Consider the following 20,596-nt stretch of genomic DNA (forward strand, 5'->3'; position numbering starts at 1 on the left):
GAAGAGGTACAGTCAATGTTTCGGGCCGAGACCCTTTGTCAGGACTAACCAAAGGAAGAGTTAGTAAGAGATTTGAAAGTGGGTGGGGAGGGGGAGATCCAAAATGATAGGAGAAGACAGGAAGGGGAGGGATGGAGCCAAGAGCTGGATAGGTGATTGGCAAAGGGGATATGAGAAGATCATGGGACAGGAGGTCCAGGGAGAAGGACAAGGGGGGGGATGGACCCAGAGGATGGGCAAGAGGTATAGTCAGAGGGACAGAGGGAGAAAAAGGAGAGTGAGAGAAAGAAAGTGTGTATAAAAATAAATAACGGATAGGGTATGAGGAGGAGGTGGGGCATTAGTGGAAGTTAGAGAAGTCAATGTTCATGCCATCAGGTTGGAGGCTTTTGCCAGAGAAAGCAGGCTCTCCCAGTGGCCACACATTTTAATTCCACATCCCATTCCCATTCTGACATGTCTATCCACGGCCTCCTCTACTGTAAAGATGAAGCCACACTCAGGATGGAGGAACACACCTTATATTCCGTCTGGGTAGCCTCCAACCTGATGGCATGAACATCGACTTCTCTAACTTCCGCTAATGCCCCACCTCCCCCTTGTACCCCATCGGTTATTTATTTTTATACACACATTCTTTCTCTCTCTCTCCTTTTTCTCCCTTTATCCCTCTGACTATACCCCTTGCCCATCCTCTGGGTTCCCCCCCACCCCGTCTTTCTCCCCGGACTTCCTGTCCCATGATCCTCTCATATCCCTTTTGCCAATCACCTGTCCAGCTCTTGGCTCCATCCCTCCCCCCCCCCGTCTTCTCGCATCATTTTGGATCTCCCCCTCCGCCTCCCACTTTCAAATCTCTTACTAACTCTTTCTTCAGTTAGTCCTGACAAAGGGTCTCGGCCCAAAACGTCGACTGTACCTCTTCCTAGAGATACTGCCTGGCCTGCTGCGTTCACCAGCAACTTTGATGTGTGTTGCTCAGATAAGTGTGAGGTGGTTTATTTCGGTAGGTCAAATATGATGGCAGAATATAGTATTAATGATAAGACTCCTAGCAGTGTGGAGGATCAGAGGGATCTTGGGGTCCAAGTCCATAGGACGCTCGAAGCAGCTGCGCAGGTTGACTCTGTGGTTAAGAAGGCATACAGTGCATTGGCCTTCGTCAATCGTGGGATTGAGTTTAGGAGCCGAGAGGTAATGTTGCAGCTATATAGGACCCTGGTCAGACCCCACTTGGAGTACTGTGCTCAGTTCTGGTCACCTCACTATAGGAAGGATGTGGAAGCCAAAGAAAAGGTGCAAAGGAGATCTACAAGGATGTTGCCTGGATTGGGGAGCATACCTTATGAGAATAGGTTGAGCAAACTTGGCCTTTTCTTCTTGGAGCAACGAAGGATGAGAGGTGACCTGATAGAGGTGTATAAGATGATGAGAGGCCTTGATCATGTGGATAGTCAGAGGCTTTTTCCCAGGGCTGAAGTGGCTAACATGAGAGAACACAGTTTTACGGTGCTTGGAAGTAGGTACAGAGGAGATGTCTGGGCTAAGTTTTTTTAAGCAGAGAGTGGTGAGTGCATGGAATGGGCTGCCAGCGATGGTGGTGGAGGTGGAAATGATAGGGTCTTTTAAGAGGCTTCTGGATAGGTACATGGAGCTTAGTAAAGTAGAGAGCTATGGGTAACCCTATGTAATTTCTAATGTAAGTACATGTTCAGCACAGCATTGTGGGTCGAAGGGCCTGTATTCTGCTGTAGGTTTTCTATGTTCTAGTTCTGTGGGCGAAACTGCCTTGTTAATGAGAGAGGTCAGAGGAGAATGTCCAGCCTGTTTCAAGGTGACAGTAACTCAAATAACCATATGTTACAACAGTGGTGTGCAGAAAAGCATCTCCAAATGCACAACTCATCGAATCTTAACTCAGTGTATGTTGATCATTGGCTGATCTGCTTCTTGTTATCCTAATGTAATATCAACCTGTTTTTTTGGGGGGAGGGGGGAGAGGAGCCTGCACTGATTTGATTCTGAAGTGCTAGATCAAATGTCAAGCTTTCCCCCATCACACATTTTCAAGGATCTCTAACTGAGAAGATATCCTCAGTGTATCTATTATGTGACATCCTTTACTGATTTTAAACATCTGTTAGATCACCCCCCTTGTCCTCCTAATGCTCAGGAAGATGAGCAACTTGTTATCACACCTATTACAGTTTTCTATGCAGGGTATGTTCCCAGGCTTAGATTCTGTTACTAATGGCAGGTCTCAGCCCTTGTTCATTTACCTTGCAGGTTTTGCCAAAACAGCTCTAGTGAGGGTCATTAATTCCAGACACAGACCCTTCAGCCCAACTGATTCATGCTAACCAAGATGCCCATCCAATCTAGTGCCATTTGGCCCAAATTTATTGAAATCCTTCCTATCCATATACTTGTCCAACTGTCTTTTCAAAGTTATGCTAACTGCCATGACTGCTTTTTTTGGAAGCTCATTCCATACAAATACCATACTCTACCCTCAAGTTTCTATTAAATCTTTCCCCTCTCACCTTAAACCGAGGCCTCAACTCTGGGGAAAAATATTATGCTGCTCATGATTATAATGCACCTCTGCAAGACCACTCCTCATTCTCCTACATTTTAGAGGAAATGTCCTGTCCTGTCTGGAGTTAAAGGACTCAAAAATATTATCAAGGCCTCCCACCATTCAGGCCATGCTCTCTTCTCTCACCTTTACCGTCTGGAAGGAGGCACATGAGCCTTACGTCCCACACCACCAGGTTCAGAAACAGTTGTTACCCTTCAACCGTCAGGCTCCTGAACCAGCGTGGATAACTTCACTCACCTCAACACTCAACTGATTCCACAACCAATGGACTTGATTTCATCTAATTTTCTCGATATTTATTGCTTATTTATTTATTAATATTATTTCATCTTTTTGTATTTGCACAGTTTGTTGTGTTTTACACTCTAGCTGAACACCTTAGTTGGGCAGTCTTTCACTGATTCTGTTGTGGTTACTATTCTTTGGATTAGTGAGTATGCCCACAAGAAAATGAATCTCAGATAAAATGAATATGGTGACATGTATGTAGTGTGATAATAAAATTTGTTTTGAACTTTGAAATCGGACCCCTTTACCAAGCAGCTTTTCTGTCGCTTTGCACTGTTTAAAAACTATTAACCCTTGTCACGCCACCACATTTCATTGTGGTTTGTAACAGCTCCTTATTAAACAACCACTCAATTTTAACATTTTCATCTTGGTTCTAAAATTTCTCTGTGGCCACCCCTTTCAGTGCAGCCACTTCTTGGATTATAACAGAATAGGCTAGAACTTTATTCTGTGGAGCATAGGAGAATGAGGGGGGATTTGATAGAGGTCTACACAATTATCAGGGATATAGATGGGGTTAATGCAAGCAGGCTCACTTCCACTGAGGTTGGGTGAGACTAGAACTAGACTCATTAGAGGTCATGGGTTAAGCCTGAAAGGTGAAATTTTTAAGGGGTACCTGAGTGGGAACTTTTTCATTTATGGGATGGTGTGAGTGGAACAAGCTGCCAGTTGAGGTGGTAGATGCAGGTTCAATTTCTTCATTTAAGAGAAGTTTGAATAAGTACATAATTGGGAGGGGTATGGAGGGCTGTGATCCAGGAACTGGTCGATGGGACTTTGCAGAATAACGGTTTGGCATGGACTAGATGGCCCAAAGGGCCTGTTTTTGTACTTTAGTACTCTATAACTCTGTGCCCTCTTTTCACTTCCTTTGACATCTTTGAACTTGGATCTGGTTCCAGGTTCCGACTTGCAAATTCCACTCCAGGGAACTTGTTCCAGAATCATCCAGGTGCTGAGTATACTGTGCAAGTTTCCTTGTTTCAGATGAGATACTAAACACAGGCTTTGTCTGCCTTCACATGTGAAAGACCTCCCAATGTTATTACAAAGCAACAGAGCAAGGGCATGGGCTCGTTCTCTGAGCTGGTCCATGCAGAATAAGATGCCACTCGAGCTCATTTTATTTGCGCTCATTAGGCCCCATCCCTCTAAACTTTTTATTGTGTGAGGGTGTCGCTCCCCAGTATTAAAGCCACTACACAGATGCACGTTGTTGTTGTTGTTGTATGGTGAATTGTGCACGTTAGAGGCCCCCAGCTTTGGCTCAGCACTCTTCATACAATGCCGGTGAGAAGGTTCATGTCTTTTCTCTGCAGCGAATTGGAGAGGGTTTCATCACAGACCTGCACCAGCTGAAGAAGTTGCTGGCCTTCGTCGACAACGAAGCTTTCATTCGAGATGTGGCCAATGTGAAACAGGTACAGGAAACCATTCTGTAGTGTCAGTTGTGTAAGCTTAAAGATAAACCTGTCTTTGTTGTCTGTGTCACAGTGGTTTTTACTGTGTCCCTTGGGTGACAAGGTTGCAGGGTCAAATCCCAATCCAGAGCCGTAAATCTGATTCTCCTTTATGGGGTCAATGAACCATTTTGCTGTCTGTGATACTGTCATTCGAATACGATGCTAAAACTCTACAATATTCAAACATCCTTAGCACTGTTTTCTTTCTGTGAAAAGCAGTGAACTGACCTCATCTGGCCAGCTCTCTGTCAGGACTTGTCCTGGCTACTGTGTTCTCGACATTATGAGTGACTACATTTGATGGTGTTTCCAGTCGCAGTAAGACTTAGCACCTATTGTTCGGGCAATCTCTTTGTTTTTAGGAGAACAAGCTGAAATTTGCGGCTTATTTAGAAAAAGAGTACAAGCTGAAGATCAATCCTTCTTCCATCTTTGACGTCCACGTCAAGCGGATCCATGAGTACAAGAGGCAGCTACTGAACTGTTTGCACGTTATTGTTCTCTACAACCGTAAGTCACCATCTGCACGTGGTTCAGTTTATCCACTGAGCTCTTCTATCAGTTACTACTGTTGTTACTGATTAGCTGGACTCTGAAAACTCACTCTCCTTCCTCAATCACACTTTATTTACTCATGCACAAGGAGAACAACAGGGCCCCTGTCACCTCACTATTCCAAAGTCTGAACAAAGAAATGCCATTTTTATACACAATTTACTGGCAGTTACAGATATTGACCAATTGGTGATAACCTTGTGTACGTTCAAATTCCTTATTTGCTTAATCAATCGCCGATCACAGTATGGTAATACAAGTACAGTATTGGTAATCTCCATGTTAAAGGCCAATAATACTTCAGAATCAGTTAAGTAGTTGCCAGAATTCTTTGTTTGCATCCTTGTCTCAGAATGCCAAGTGGCTCCAGTCCCCTGCTGTGCAAAGGGAAAACTGTGCTCTTCAAAGACATTTCTTGCCTGGACTGACTGCACGCTATCTGTAAACTATTTAACCCTTGCCTGGACATTACCTTAACCCTTGCCTTACTGCAACTTCCACAGTAGTCCTGGATTGCTGAAAGTGGACGGAGGCTTGTCTGCAAATGAACCCCTTTCTCCCCATCTCTCATCTCCGTGGGTCCTGTACGCGTAGGTGATGTGGGCTGACCTGAGAAGTACATATTCCTTTTTCATCGGGGAGGGAAGCTGGAGCTCATCCTGAGCCGAGTGAATGTGGTGCTTCTCAGTGCGGGGGAGTGGGCCAGAGTGTACCTGTTGGAGAAGGTGCTTTAACCTGGCAGATGGCAGGTACGTTTTCTCTGCCCAGCGGTAGCCGGCACAAGAAATGGAATCTGTCTGTGGCCCAGTGCTGAGGTGTACTGTTGTGATGGGAGAAGGAGATGCTGTGTCAGACCCCAAATTCCTGGCTGCCTGCTGCTGTAGGGGCCAAAGTGAACACTATCTCGCTGCCTGACCCCACAGTATTTATTGAGATACAGCACGGAATCAGCCCGAGCTGCACTGCCCAGCAACCCCCTGATCTAACCATGGCCTAATCACGGGACAGATTACAATAACCAACTAACCTACCAACTGGTACATCTTTGGACTGTGGGAGGAAACCGGAACGCACAGAGTCACCGGGAGAATGTACAGACTCCTTACGACAGTGCCGGGAATTGAACCTGGGTCTCTGGTACTGTGAAGCGTTGTGCCAACCACTACGCTACCGTGCCACCTGGTTCTGATGCAGAGAGCTGGTCGCGGTGAGCCTCCTGACTTGCAGAGGTGGTGGTTCCACTGTAAGCTGAAACTATGCCAGTTTAGTGAGGAGTGACCGGGGAGAGGGCTGAAGGTGCTTGGCCCTGAGGTCAGATGGAGAACAGCAGGTTTCATGATGAGGAAACTGGCTAGCTGCAATTTACTGCCCTGATTCAAACAGCAGGCTGAAACAATGCCAGTTTAGTGAGGTGTGACCAGGGAGAGAGCTAAGGGTGCTTGGCCCTGAGATCAGTTGGAGAACAGCTTGTTTCATGATGAGGAAACTGGCTAGCTGCAATCTACTGTCCTAGTTCAAACAGCAGGCTGGGCCTCGTATTGGCAAATGTTTGCAGGAGGCAAGTAAATTACCACAGGCAACAACGGAATGGTACAGCAGCGTAGCAGTTATAGCAGCCCTATTACAACTCGGCTGTTCCGAAGATTGGAGTTCAGTTCCAGTGCTGTCTGTGAGGTGTTTGTACATTCTCCCTATCACTGCGTGGATTCACTCCCACGATCCAAAGACATATCAGTTAGAAAGTTCATCGGTCATCGTAAATTGTCCCGTGATTAGGCTAGAGTTAAATAGGTGTGTTGCAGGGCAGTGCACTCATTGGGCTGGAAGGGTCTGTTCCATTCTGTATCACTGAATGAATAAATAAATAAATAGAACATTCAGCAGGCAAGGCATATCTATGCATGTCAGTGTTTCTATTGATAGTTTATCATTCCTCTGCTGCACTGCTGTTGGCACAACGATTTTGCTTATTGTGAACACAAATGATCAGTTCTTTCTATCTTGTGCTAGTCTGATTAAAGTTTATCCTTTGCCTGTCTTGCTGCTGGCCATTTGTCTATCCATTCTTCTCATCTTCCCTGGAAGTATTCATTAGTCTATCATGTGTCTGCATCTTATCAGAGACATTTGGGAGATCTAGAATCATTACTGGAACATCAGTAACCAGAATCAGTTTTAACACACATGACATAAAATTTGTTGTGTGACAGCATTATAGTGCAATACATTAAAAAAATATACAAATTACATTTAGAAATATACTTCATATTTAAAAAATTAAGTAATGCAAAAATAGTGAGGTAGTGTTCATCGGTTTGTTGTCCATTCAGAAATCTGGTGGCGGAGGGGAAGAAGCTGTTCATAAAACATTGAGTGTATGTTTTTAGGCATATTTTCAAAATGCTTGTTGACTATTCATTAATAGATTTTTTGGATTGTAGGGTTTTTCTTCAGTAAAAGGTCAATGACCTATTTTCTGATATTAAGCTGACAGGATTGAGATTTGCATTGTTTTCTCTCTTATTTAGATAAAGTTATCCTTTCTCCAAATCATTAAGTATGTGTAGTGCAACATCTTGTCTAAGTTATTGTAAAAAAAAAGTCTGGGTACAATCTTAGGGCTGCAAACTTTATCTTCCTTCTGTTCAAACAATTTAAGATTCTTTTTCTCTTAAATCCAGTTATTACTTTCCAAGCTCCTTTTCCAATGTTCTGTCCAGCTTCCCTTTCTCCCTAGAAAACAATCTAGGCAAATAACATATTTGATCTGTGTGCTGCCTGTAATTTTCATCCTGGTTGTCCCATAATTGATCTGTTTCCATACCATTTTCATTTTCAAATTTGAAACATTAGATTATTTTAATATCTTGCTGACTACTTTTTGATAAATGAATTTCAGTTGTTTTGGATTTCGACCTGATCTCCCCTGTCATGCTGCCCTCTGCTGTCCACGTGTTTGTTGACAAGTTCTTTCCTCAATTTCAAACTTTCTTATTTACGTCTGTACTCATGCTTGCTGTGCCATTAATGTTTGGCTTATTCTTGTTTAATATGGAAAGTTTTATTTGCAACTTCTAAAACCTCTTTGTTCTGCATTCTATTGTGCCATAATGCAATGTTCTCAATACTTATTAACTGTATTACAATATAGACACTGTTGCCTAAATATTTAATTTGAGTTCAGTTTATTGTCATTCGCCGTACACATATATACAGCCAAATGAAACAACCTTCCTCTGGATCAAGGTACACATATACACAGCACAAAAAGTAATATTACCACAAATAAATTAACAAATGCTAAGGTGCACTTACAACACAAGTTTAAAAAGTAAACAGTATAACACTTCAGATGCTTCATACGTAATGAGGCCTGGGTGGTGGCAGGGAGTTCAGTAGTCTCACAGCCTGGGGAAGAAGATTTTTTCCATCCTAACAGTTCTTTTCCTAATGCTACCTCCTGCTTTATGGTTCCTGAACCAGTGTAGATAACTTCACTCACCATGACTCTGAACTGATTCCACACAACCTATGGACTCACTTTCAAGGACTCTGTAACTCTTGTTCTCAATGTTATTTCTTTACTATTTTTTTTGTATTTGAATAGTTTGTGTTCTTTGCACATATGGTTGTTTATCAGTCTTTATAGTTTTTCATTACATCTATTGTATTCCTTCGTTCTACTGTGAATTTCTGCAATAAAATGAATCTTGGGGTCGTATATGGTAACAGATACTGTACGTACTTTGTTAGTAAATTTATTTTGAATGTCCTGGGAACAGGGGGAAGTGACGACTGACTGAAATGGGAAGGGTTCTGGTGGATTCTAATGAGGGGAAGGAATTCAGAAGAAGCCTGTGAACTTTGTCCGATCCTAATGCTTTTCATGTTAACACATGTGAGTAGGGAACAGCAGCTTGAGAAAACACTGATAGTAAGTGGGATGCATAGGATTGAGAGGTGTAATGTGAGCCTGATTTCAACAATGCAGGGGCAACTGCGTAGGTATGGCAGTTCAATAATAGAAACTTTTAGCAAACGTTTCATGGACCTGCATCAAGCTGTAGACTTGGAACAAGGAGCTAAGGAACTGAAACAAAGCTTCAAACGCTTGGGAGTCAATAACAAGAGTTTGAAGTTTTAACTTTTGTTAAGTGATGGACCAGATTGGAAGGGGAGTGGTGCTGAAGAGAAGTGTGCAAAGGAAGCAAAGTCCACGTTGGGCCATAAGACATAGAAGCAAATTAGGCCATTCGGCCCATCAGGTCTGCTCCGCCATTTCATCATGGCTGACTTATTATCCCTCTCAATCCCGTGCTCCTGCCCTCTCCCTGTAACCTTTGACGCCCTTACAAATCAATAACCTACCTACCTCTGCTTTAAATGTACCCAATGACTTGGCCTAAACAGCCGTCTCTGGCAATGAATTCCACAGATTTGCCACCCTCTGGCTAAAGAACGAATCCACCTCATCTTTGTTCTACAGCAGGGGTTCCCAAACTGGGGTCCATGGATCGCTTGCTTGGTCCATGGCATAAACAGATTGGGAACTCCTGTTCTGAAGGGATGTCCTTGCAAAGCCTGTGCCCTCTGGTCCTAGACTCTCCCACTATAGGAAACGTCCTCTCCATGTCCACTCTATCTGAACCCCTCAATATTCAATAGGTTTCAATGAGATTTTTCCTCCCCCTCCCCCGCCATTCTTATAAATTCCAGTGAGCACAGGCCTAGAACCATCAAATGCCCCTCATATATTAACCCTTTCATTCCTGGGATCACTCCTCTGGACCTCCTCCAATGCCAGCACACCCTTTCTTAGATGAGGAGCCCAAAACTGCTCAGAATACTCTAAGTGTGGTCTGACCATTGCCTTATAAAACCTCAACACATGAGTAATGGGAGTGTTTAAATGGCAGAAGTTATGTCGCTTCAAGGTAAGAGGCAGGGAGAGGGAAAATGCAGACGGAAATGGTTCTAGTGGATTTGACCAGGTCAGTTCCGAATTTATAATGCTAGAATGAATTTTAAGCATCTATGCACGGTACCTCTGATATATTTACACTCAGTGTAGACTGTGAGCAGTAAGTTGGGTGTCAGGGTTGCTCTGGCAACATTTTCCAAGGTGTGGCTTGGGGGTGTGGCTTGGGAGGGTGGCCAACCTGCCAGCCATACACTCTTCAGATTTGGTAATAAATTATCAAACCTTTATCATGGCTGGATCGAAATCTTCTAAGTTCTTAAGCTAACTAAGCACACATGCCTAGTGAAAAGCAGAAATTCAGGAAGGCAGCTCACCACCACCTTTGACAGGGAAACTATTGATGGCCTTATTAGTGAAGCAGTTTAATGCGACTGAAGGTGCTGTTGATTTTGAAATCATCCCTTTTGTCTCTTCCAGGCATCAAAAAGGAACCGAACAAACCCTTTGTGCCAAGGACAGTACTGATTGGAGGAAAGGTGGGGCATACAAGGGAGTCGTGTTCATTTTGAGAAGTTTTTGGATGTAGCAGGTTTTGTTAGGGCAGAAGGAAAGTGATACTGATGTGAAACTGACTTCTGTTTTAATTCTTCTTTATTGTGTGTCTAAGTCCCTCCTTGGCTTCACCCTCCTGTAGCCTCCAACGTACAATAACCCTCATATCTCTGAGCTCCTCCAGTTATGGTCACGTTCCCGTAAACTACCAGCAATGGCCTCTCTTCACCTCTATACCCATGATCCTCTGGATTCTGTTCAGCTCCCTGAACCTCTCCAATTCCATGTGATATTGCTTTAGGAAAAGCCTCCCTGAAACCTCTCACACTGAGCCACATTCAGTCAGCTGGCTTGTTTGTCCCAGCTCCTGGGGTACGTTTTCTGTGTGAAGGGAAGTGTGTAAGTGTGACACAAACACATCAAATTTGGAACACTCAGCAGGCCATGGAGCACCATGAGGGAAGAGAGCTTTGTCCTCTCTCTAGTAGTGTTTCCTAACCTCCAGCACATCTCCATCTTTTTCCGTTTTCAGAGCTGTGGCAATTATAGAACAGTGCAGAGGGCTTTGGCCCTCCCTGCCTGTGCCAACTATTTGTATTCATCCCAGCTGTTGGTCTGTAACATTTTATACTTTGGCATTTCAAGTGCTGATACATTTAGCAGTTGTAATGGTCTCTTTTGGATCTCTGAAATCTGCAGTCCCTTCACTTTTCTCATTGTGAAGAGTATCCTGACTGGGTTGCATCACTGCCTGCTATCGAAACACCGATACCCAAGAATGGGAAAGCCTGCAAAAGTAGTGGATACGGCCCAGTCAATCACAGGTAAAGCCCTCCCCACCACTGAGCACATCTACAAGGAGTGCTGTCACAGGAAAGCAGCATTCATCATCAAGGACCCCCACCATCCTGTCTTTGGGCTGTTGTTTGTTTATCTATTTATTATTGGCATAATTTGTCCTCTTCTGCACCTTGAATGTTTGTCAGTCTTTGTTTTGTATAGTTTTTCATAAACTATTGCATTTTTTTATTTTCCTGTAAATGCCTGCAAGAAAATGAATCTGAAGGTAGTATATGGTGACATTTACGTACTGGGATAATAAATTTATTTTTGAACTTTGGCTTTCTTTCCACAGGCGGCGCCAGGCTATCACATGGCCAAGATGATCATCAAACTCATCACTTCAGTGGGCAATGTTGTCAACAATGACCCCATAGTGGGTGACAGGTTGAAGGTCATCTTCCTGGAGAATTACCGAGTGTCTCTGGCTGAGAAAGGTACAGTGGACATGTCATAAGAATCGAGACCTCATGTTTACTTGAAGCTGCTGGCCTTCAGTAGGGAAAAGGGACCCAAGCGTTCTCTGATCAGTCAGTTTTCCTGCAGGCTCCTGGGAAACCAACACAGGAATAAAGGTAAAACCAGGAGACAGCTGCAGGCCAGACAGCATCTCAGCAGAGAGAAAAAAGGTTAACATTTTAGTTTGATCCCTCACTTAAAAAAAAAATTTCCGTGTTTAGCATCTGCAGTTTGTTCTTTGTTCATGGAGCAAAAATAAGCCATTCAAGCCCTTAAATTATTCTGTCATTCAAAAACTGTGCTTTTAAATTGATGCAAATAGAATTAATTGTGACATGGGATGGGATACTTGAGGGGAAAGATAATATATGGGACCACAGAGGGAAAAGCAGGGAATAGGCCCCATTTCTGGGTTTGGCCTCTTCTGCAGAAGAAACGGGGAGGGCTTCTAACATCGAACTTCCAAGTTTACAAAGAAGAAAGTTTTGAGGTTGTAAGCCTGATCTTTCCCCATATTGACTACCAACTCTTTATAAATTTTCCAATTACAACAATAAATTGAGAACAGAATTATCCATCAAACCACTAGAAATCCCACCACCAGCAGAAGCAGGCACAGTTGTTGGAGTTAATTCAGTGACCTCTGTGCTGCATGTGTCTGACTTTGGCCAGAGAGCCTCTGATTACACCTTCTGTGAATGACTTTGGGATGCTTTACTTCATTAAAGGTGAGGTGTAACTGCAAATTGATATCAGATAGAGTTGGAACCTGGAATGATCAATCCAGCAAAGGGAAAAATGGGGCACTGTGTTAACTTCCTCTCCTCCTCTTCAACAACAGTGATCCCTGCGTCGGATTTGTCCGAACAGATTTCAACAGCTGGCACAGAGGCTTCAGGAACAGGCAACATGAAGTTCATGTTGAATGGAGCACTGACGATAGGAACCATGGATGGTGCTAATGTTGAGATGGCAGAGGAGGCGGGAGAGGAGAATCTCTTCATCTTCGGCATGAGAGTGGAGGACGTCGAGGCACTTGATAAAAAGGGGTTAGTTTTGAATTGTTAGATAACTTACTGGAATGAGATCCCTCTGCCTTTATCATGTCGCCCTTGGTTCAGCAATAGTGCTTTGGCATCTGAATCAGGAACTCAAAGTGATTCAAGTGTGGAAGCTTTAGAGAGAGGGCAGCAGAGATTTACTAGGTTGCTGCCTGCACTAGAGAGCATGTCTAATGAGGAAAGGTTGAGCGAGCTAGGGTTCTTCACTTTAAAGAGAAAAAGTTTGAGAGGTGTAATGATAAGAGGCACACATCAAATGGGTAACCAGAGACCTTTATCCAAGGCCGAAATGGCTAATACAAGGGGGTATAATTTTAGGGTGATTGGAGGAAAGTATAGGGGTATTTCAGATATAGGATCTTTTTATAGTGGTGGATGTGGGAACCACCATGCAAGGAAAGTGGTAGAGGCAAAAACATTAGGTGCATTTAAGATAGACACATGAATGATTAAAAAATGGAGGGCTATATGAGAGGGAAAGGTTAGATTGATCTAAGAGTAGGTTACAAGGTTGTCACAATATTGTGGGCCGAAAGGCCTGTACTGTGTTGTAATGTCCTCTGTTTGATGTTCTAAAATGTTTTTGACCAAGGGTGGTTAGTCAGGACTGCGTTGCAGGAAAAGGTGGGAGAGGTAGATACTCTTGCAAGGTTTTAGAAACGACTGGAGTAAGCACTTGAATGGCCAAGGCACATTAGGCTCAGCATCAAGTGTTGGTAGGTGGGATTCATGTACAGAGGTACATCCTCGATGGTCTTTGTCCCTCTTCTTCTCTTTTAGCCACATTGTGCTGTTCATTTCCGCGATCAGCCTTCCAGTATGATAGTGAATGTGAGCCTTCAATAATATCTGTGTTTATTCATTTTCTGTCCAATGCAGGTACAATGCCAGAGAATATTACGACAAGCTGCCAGAGCTAAGACAGGCTGTGGATCAGATCAGCAATGGATATTTTTCCATGAAAGAACCAGGGCTGTTTAAGGACGTGGTAAACATGCTGATGCATCATGACAGGTAATGAACTTGGTTGGATAACTGACCAACGTGAAGGTTTATCTTACAACATAAATACCATTGAGGATGAGCTAAAGCCTACTTTTCTAGATGGTGACCTTTTCCTTGTTATCAAATGTGGTAAAAGTCATAGAGCACTACAGCACAGGATCAGGTCCTTCAGCCCATCTAGGCCATGCTGAACTGTTACTTTGCCTACTCCAAATTAATGGGAGGCATTTTCTGCAGATGTGGGCCACCAGTTCATAGGAAGTATCCCGAGGTTCTCATGTGGGACAGGAATTGCAAGTTCTTGTTTGGAGCAGTCATTCATTCATTCCAATCAGACACAAAGATATGATGACGTGATTATTGATTGATACAATACTTTATTGATCCCGAAGGAAATTACATTGTCACGGTAGTATAACGAGTACACAGATATACAAGTATTAGAAGAGAAGTAAAAAAAAATAAAATAAGTTACCTCAAACAGGGGGTTATCACTTCTCTGGCTATAGGTTGACTCGTTATAGAGCCCAATGGCTGAGGCTAAGAATGACCTCATATAGTGCTCTTTGGAGTAGCGCAGTTGTCTTATCCTATCAGTAAAAGTGCTCCTCTGTTCAGCCAAGGTGGCATGCAGAGGGTGAGAAACATTGTCCAGAATTGCCAGGATTTCCCATAGTTAGGGCCGGATTTAGTGGGTCCGGGGCCCCTGCTGACACCATAAAATGCTGCTGTACCAAGCAAAAAAAGGGCAAGAACAAGAGCAAAGGTCGTACTGGTCTAAATATCAAAGCTGAGGACCAGGACATTGGTTTAGTACAATACGTAGGCTATAAACTTGCAGGCCTTGAGAGGGAGAACAGAAAGTAATGCAGATTCTTAATTTGAAGGACAGCATCTAAAGCACTTAAAAACTGACCTGGGCTTAGTTGGCTTAGTAAAGTTATGAGGGAGATGAAGTATGATGTACCCAATCTTAAATCTTTATTTATCTATTGCTGCACATACCATAGGCCTTATTTCTCAAACTATGCCAAAGCATTTTTATCCGGTATTTTTCTCAACCGTGTGTTCTGAGAAAGTAAAATGGAAATGAGAGACAAAAAGGCCAAGAGAGATGGCACTATGGCAAAGTAGGAAACTTGACAATACTCCGACAATCTTTTTGGAAAATGAGATCTAGCACATACTAACCTATTGCTGTGCTGTGTGGCTTGCAGAGTAAAGACCACTTATTACCTACTAGGTTTGTAAACAGTCAACCTCTAGCCTATTGCCACAAAAATAGGATGCTAGTGTAACGTAGGTCAGTGTTGTTTTCCTGTGGTGTTTGCTATTTTCATGCTCTCCTATGTGCACAGCGGCATGTTTCCAGTTGCTAAAGCCAGTTTTGAAGATGGACTGACAGTTACCATCACTGAAGATGCGGCATGGAAAACAAAACACACAGCCGGTGGAAGGGGAATATAAGAGCCTTTGCCTTGATATGTACTCACCATTTATGAGCTTGCGTTTGAAGTGAAACTTGGAGGAAAAAGGTCTCTGCTGTTTGTATACTCGTTCCGAAGCTTTGATATCCACATCCTTATTCTGGCAGGACTCCGGCCCTTTCTTAGCCCACAGTGCTCGGTCTGAATCGCCTAGCGTTTCCTTTCCCCAGCGAGAAGGATCAGTGCTGTAAGGATCCTCAGTAGCAGTAACGTCAACATTAATGGTGGCCCGACTTGGTTGTTTGGAGGCTTCTGTGGTTGGGAATCCCAAAGTCATGCTCTCTGCCTCTTCAACGTTAGCTGCTAACTGTGGCAAGGACGGTGGTCCTGTGCTAACACTGGTGCTAGTGCTAGCTGTTGAACAAGTCTCCATTTGTCCACTGGTCTCAGACTGTGACAAGAGCAATGGTACTGTTGCATCATCGAGAACAGGTTTAAAAAATTCTGTCAATTTCAATGTCTTTTTTTAATGCTTCTTTCTCACGGCCCTCTTTTTCTTGTCTCTTTTTTCTTTTCTGTGCTCTACTCTCGTTTTTTTTTTGGTCCGCAATGATGATAGCTACCTATTTTGGGCTCCTGGGCAGCAGCCCAGCCTAGCCCTGCCTAAAGTCCGGCCCTGTCCATAGGGTCCTTTGTTCTACCACAGTCTCCAGTGTGTCCAGTTTGACTCCTATAACAGAGCCAGCCTTTCTAATCAGTTTGTTGAGTCTGTTGCCCCAGCACACCACCGTATAGGAGATGGTACTGGTGACAACAGACTGGTAGAACATGTGAAGGAGAGGTCTGCATACTCCAGAGGATATCAGTCTCTTCATTGTTGTTAACTTAAGTACAAATGTGCGCTCAATCTCTAAATTTACTCGGGTTACTGAGAACGATTATCATTATCAAATGTAAAAGGACTAGATGTTAAATACCTCATGGTGGCCTGCTGGGATTCTGTGCCTCTGCTCTGTAACTGATGGTGAGAACCCCTTCTGTCCCCATCACTGATCTATGGTTCATCCAATTCTGCCCATCCACTGGCTGTTAGCTGGAGTGTAAAAAGGCAAAGCCCTCCAAATGTTTTTTTATTTTGTGTAGTTCCCTTTTGAAACCTTGTCTGTTGTTATTAATTCAATTAATGTTTCTCTGTTAGGCAAGCTTGCTTGTGTTTAAGCACTGGTGTATTTTGTCCAGACATTCACATACTTTGGACTAGCTGTTTGCAGCCACTTCACATTGGGCACTCAATCCCTGTCTTCATTTCTTTCAGGTTTAAAGTGTTTGCTGACTTTGAAGCGTATGTCAAATGCCAAGAGAAAGTTAGTGAGCTATATAAGGTAATGTAATCCATTATCTGTTAACACAGTCACCAAACGTCATTGCCATTTCTCCCATGGTCTGCCAGGTTTCATCATATGGGCTATGATGTTGGCCTCCAGCCCCTGCTCATTGGTCACCTGGCACACACAGTAACACGTGTACAAGATGCACGGAGCTCCTTGATGTAACAGGACTTGTATAGGTGTACCAGATACTGCAATGTAACCTGCTCTCTCAAGATGCTGTTTACATAGAACAGTACAGGCCCTTCGGCCCACGATGTTGTGATGACCTACAAGATCAATCTAATCCTTCCCTCCCACATATAGCCTTCTATTTTTCTATCATCAATCTGCTTATCTGAGAGTTTTTAAAAAGCCCCTTCTGTATCTGCCTCTACCACCACCCACAGGGCATTTCTACAGACCCACCACTCTCTGTATAAAGAACTTGCCTCTGACATCAGGACTGACGTGAAAGCAGAAAATGCCCTGGAGAGTAACTTTGAACCCTGAGCATCTCCAGGTGAATCCAGGAGATCTGGAAATACTCCTGTGTGACCAATGATGCCTCCTTGAATTAGAAGGTCTGGTTCCCACCACTTGGAGTGGTTCCTGCATATCCTGGTTACCCATTTCAAGCAGGCAAATCATCTTCTTTCAGTAACTTTGCATTTATATGGAACCCTTCATGACCACACTCCCCTGCCCCCGCCAAGCCCAAACGTTCAAACTGCTCTTCAGCTTGCCCAGCATGTTTTGGAAGATGATCCCTGTGGCAGTGTATGGCAGCCATTTGTGCCCAGAGAGCTTTCACACAGCTGTGGGGGAAATTATCGCTGTTAGCTGAGGGGTAAATATTGGGAGTAGGCATGGGGATGAATTCTTGTGGTCTTTCAAAATTATGCTGTGCTGTCAGCCACTGAGGGTGAGTTTGGTTTAACATTCCTGACAATCCAACACCATCCACTACACTGAAAGCCCTGGCCTGAACTACCAGCTGTCTGGAGTGGGACCTCATGGGTGCTGGATATATCACTTTAAAAATACAGACTGTTTTGGTGAGGCTAGCAATTCCACTGCCCCTCATTGCCGTGTTAGAATTGCATGTCTGATTCAAGCCCAAAATCTCCCTAAACTGGAATGAGTGAATCTAAACTGCAGTAATGACTGTGGAATATTTAAGGTTTTGCCCCTCCTGTCCTAAAAGTGGGTGAGCCATAGCAATGGAATTATATTTTTTCCACGAGTGAAATACATGTTCCTAATGCTAAGCGATTAACCAGGCATGCTTATGGGTAGTGCCCGGAGATGGGCGAATACCATTCGATTTTAATCAATTTAATGAACTTGGTGTTCTTGACTAGAGGTTGTTAGTAGGGAGCGTCACTATCAGATGCTTTCTGTGAATCGATCTGAAAGGAAAGGATCAACTTTGCGTTGACTGGATAACACTCAGCTGACTGCTTAGTCAGTGCTGGATGTGATACCTTTCCAAGGTGAAATATTGGCTACTAACCCAACAGACCATTTGATCTCTGGACTTGGGTGTTAGAGTTAAATGTCTTTGTTTAAGTTACTCTTCAGTCCTATCAAGTTAACATAGACCATTACAGCACAGTACAGCCCTTTCAGCCCACAATGTAGTTCCCACTCTATAATCTACTCCAAGATCAATCTAACCCTTCCCTCTTACATAGCCCTCGGTTTTTTTTTCATCCATGGGCCTAAGAGTTTCTTAAATGCCCCAAATGTATCTGCCTCTACCACCACCCACTACTTTCTGACCATTCACCTTAAAATTATGCCCCCTTGTATTAGCCACTTCTGCCCTGGGAAAATGTTTCTGGCTGTCACTTGATTTACGTCTCTTATCATCTGGTACACTTCTATCAAGTCAACTCTCATCCTGCTTCACTCCAAAGAGAAAAGCCCTACCCTACTTAACCTGTCTTCATAAAAACATGTCGTCTAGTCCAGACAGCAACCTGGTAAATCTCTTCTGCACCCTCTCTAAAACTTCCACATCCTTCCTATAATGAGGTGACCAGAACGGAACACAATATTCCAAGGGTGGTCTAATGTTTTGTAATGAATAACTTTGTGTGATCTGGCAAGTACATCAATCAGACAAGTTATTGTTGTGCAGTTCCTTGGGGTGAGATGGGGGAACTAGTCAGGGAGGGATCAGTCACTTACTAATTGGTGGAGGGTTTATTTCTATGCTGTGCCAATGGATCGGGATGGGTTTTGTTTCAACTTATGGAACAACAATGATCTTAACAGCCTCGTATACCACTTCCACAGTACCTCATTTCATTGAGTAGGCACAGACATGACTGAATATTGAACTTTGCCCATTCAGTAAACAGAAGGATTTCCCTCCACCCAGTTGGACTGATATGTTTACCAGTTCCACACACCAAAACACTTCCGGAGTTTTATTACCACCCCCACCCCCCACCTTCCCTTTTCTCCTATGTTCCACTCTCCTCTCCAGATTCCTTCCTCTCCACCTATCACTTTCTAGCCATCCTTCTTCCCCTGCACCCCCACCCCAGCTTTTTATTCTGGCGTCTTTCTCCTTCCTTTCCAACCCTGAAGAAGGGCCTCTCCTTGAAATGTCGACTGACGTTTCATTTGTTCATTTCCATAGATGCTGTCTGACCTGCTGAGTTCCTGCGGCATTTTTGTGTGTTGCTCTGGAGTTCTGTGAGCCACCAAACCGAGTGAGAGGGCATCTGTTAAAATTATTACACAGGCGGATTGTGTATGAGAGTTTACTCTTATTTCCATGTGGACAGTATGTTTGGATTGTCATGATAACTCAGTTGTAGAATATTGAAAAGCCTAGATAAGAGTGGATGTTTCTTATAGCGGGGAGTCTAGGACCAAAGGCCACAGCTTCAGAATCTAAGGAAGTCCCTTGAGAACAGAGATGAGGAGAAATTTCTTTAGCCAGAGGATGGTGAATCTATGGAATTCATTGCCACAGACGGTATATTTAAAACAGAGACTGGTAGGTTCTTGATTAGTAAGGGTGTCAAAGATTGTGGGGAGAAGACGGAAGAATGCGGCGAAGAAAGGTAATAAATCAGCCATGATGGAGCAGATGCGATGGGCCAGGTGTCTTTTGGTCTTGCAGAACATGTTTTGGTTTCTGTCTCTGCATGATTCACTTTATCAGCAGTGTGCTACATGTTAATGACTGCTGTTCTTTCTGTTCACAGAGCTCAAAGGATTGGACCAAGATGGTAATAAAAAATATTGCAAATGCTGGCAAATTCTCAAGTGACAGAACAATCAAAGAATATGCCAGAGAGATTTGGGGGGTGGAGCCCTCTGATGTAAAGATTCCCCCTCCGAATGAACCCAAATCTTAGTACATTGTGTGCCTCTTGCTTATGAAGATGGGTGGTGTGTGCAATCTAGGCTCTTGTGTTTTTCCACCCCCCCGATTAGTGTTTATCATGGGAATCACCTTGAATTTGTTTGTCTTTTATAAAATACAACGGTTGTGCAACCTTGTTAAAACATGAGTTTAAGTGGAGGAATGCTTGCATTTGTGATTTCTGTTACTGGAACGGTTTTTAAGTGTAGATTTCTATAATAAGGATGCATCTTTGGTCTTCAAGAAAGGATTGCCTTTTACTTCCTAATTTTTCCTTTGCACTGAACACATTGTCCAGTTGTGGGTGGAAAGCAGGAGATTTTAAGAATCCATTAAAACATTCTCATGACCATGCACAAAGAGACTCTTGTCATTCATTTGCTGGATTTGCAATTAAAAGGTTTCTAGGAAGATAATAGAAATAAGTTAACAGAACATTACAGTGCAGTTCAGGCCTTTTGACCCACATTCCCCCTATAAAGAATTTGCCAAAGACATCCCCCTGTATTTCCTCCAATCATCTAGATGTAATTTCTACAAAAAAATGCAAAACAAAAACTGAATACTTCAGGAACTTGAATTAAAAAAGAAAATGTTTAGATTACACTGTAGGAAAGGCAGCGTTTGAGAAACAGTGATCTGACCTCAGAATTGGAGCCGGG

At 43.3% G+C, this 20,596-nt stretch overlaps 1 protein-coding gene across 1 annotated transcript in view; it reads left to right on the top strand.

Moving 5' to 3' along the window:
* The window catches only part of LOC134350727 (glycogen phosphorylase, brain form), a 103,053-nt gene extending 82,765 nt beyond the window's left edge, over window positions 1-20,288 (top strand). The window contains exons 13-20 of the mRNA XM_063056337.1: window positions 4,216-4,317; window positions 4,722-4,869; window positions 10,313-10,371; window positions 11,523-11,664; window positions 12,528-12,735; window positions 13,627-13,761; window positions 16,495-16,561; window positions 19,774-20,288. Of these exons, the coding sequence (XP_062912407.1) occupies window positions 4,216-4,317; window positions 4,722-4,869; window positions 10,313-10,371; window positions 11,523-11,664; window positions 12,528-12,735; window positions 13,627-13,761; window positions 16,495-16,561; window positions 19,774-19,926 (1,014 nt within the window). The 3' untranslated portion in view covers window positions 19,927-20,288. The remainder of the gene's footprint in view (window positions 1-4,215; window positions 4,318-4,721; window positions 4,870-10,312; window positions 10,372-11,522; window positions 11,665-12,527; window positions 12,736-13,626; window positions 13,762-16,494; window positions 16,562-19,773) is intronic.
* The last annotated feature ends 308 nt before the right edge of the window (window positions 20,289-20,596 follow it).

This window comes from Mobula hypostoma, chromosome 8 (genome assembly GCF_963921235.1).
Source record: "Mobula hypostoma chromosome 8, sMobHyp1.1, whole genome shotgun sequence".
Taxonomy (NCBI): domain Eukaryota; kingdom Metazoa; phylum Chordata; class Chondrichthyes; order Myliobatiformes; family Myliobatidae; genus Mobula; species Mobula hypostoma.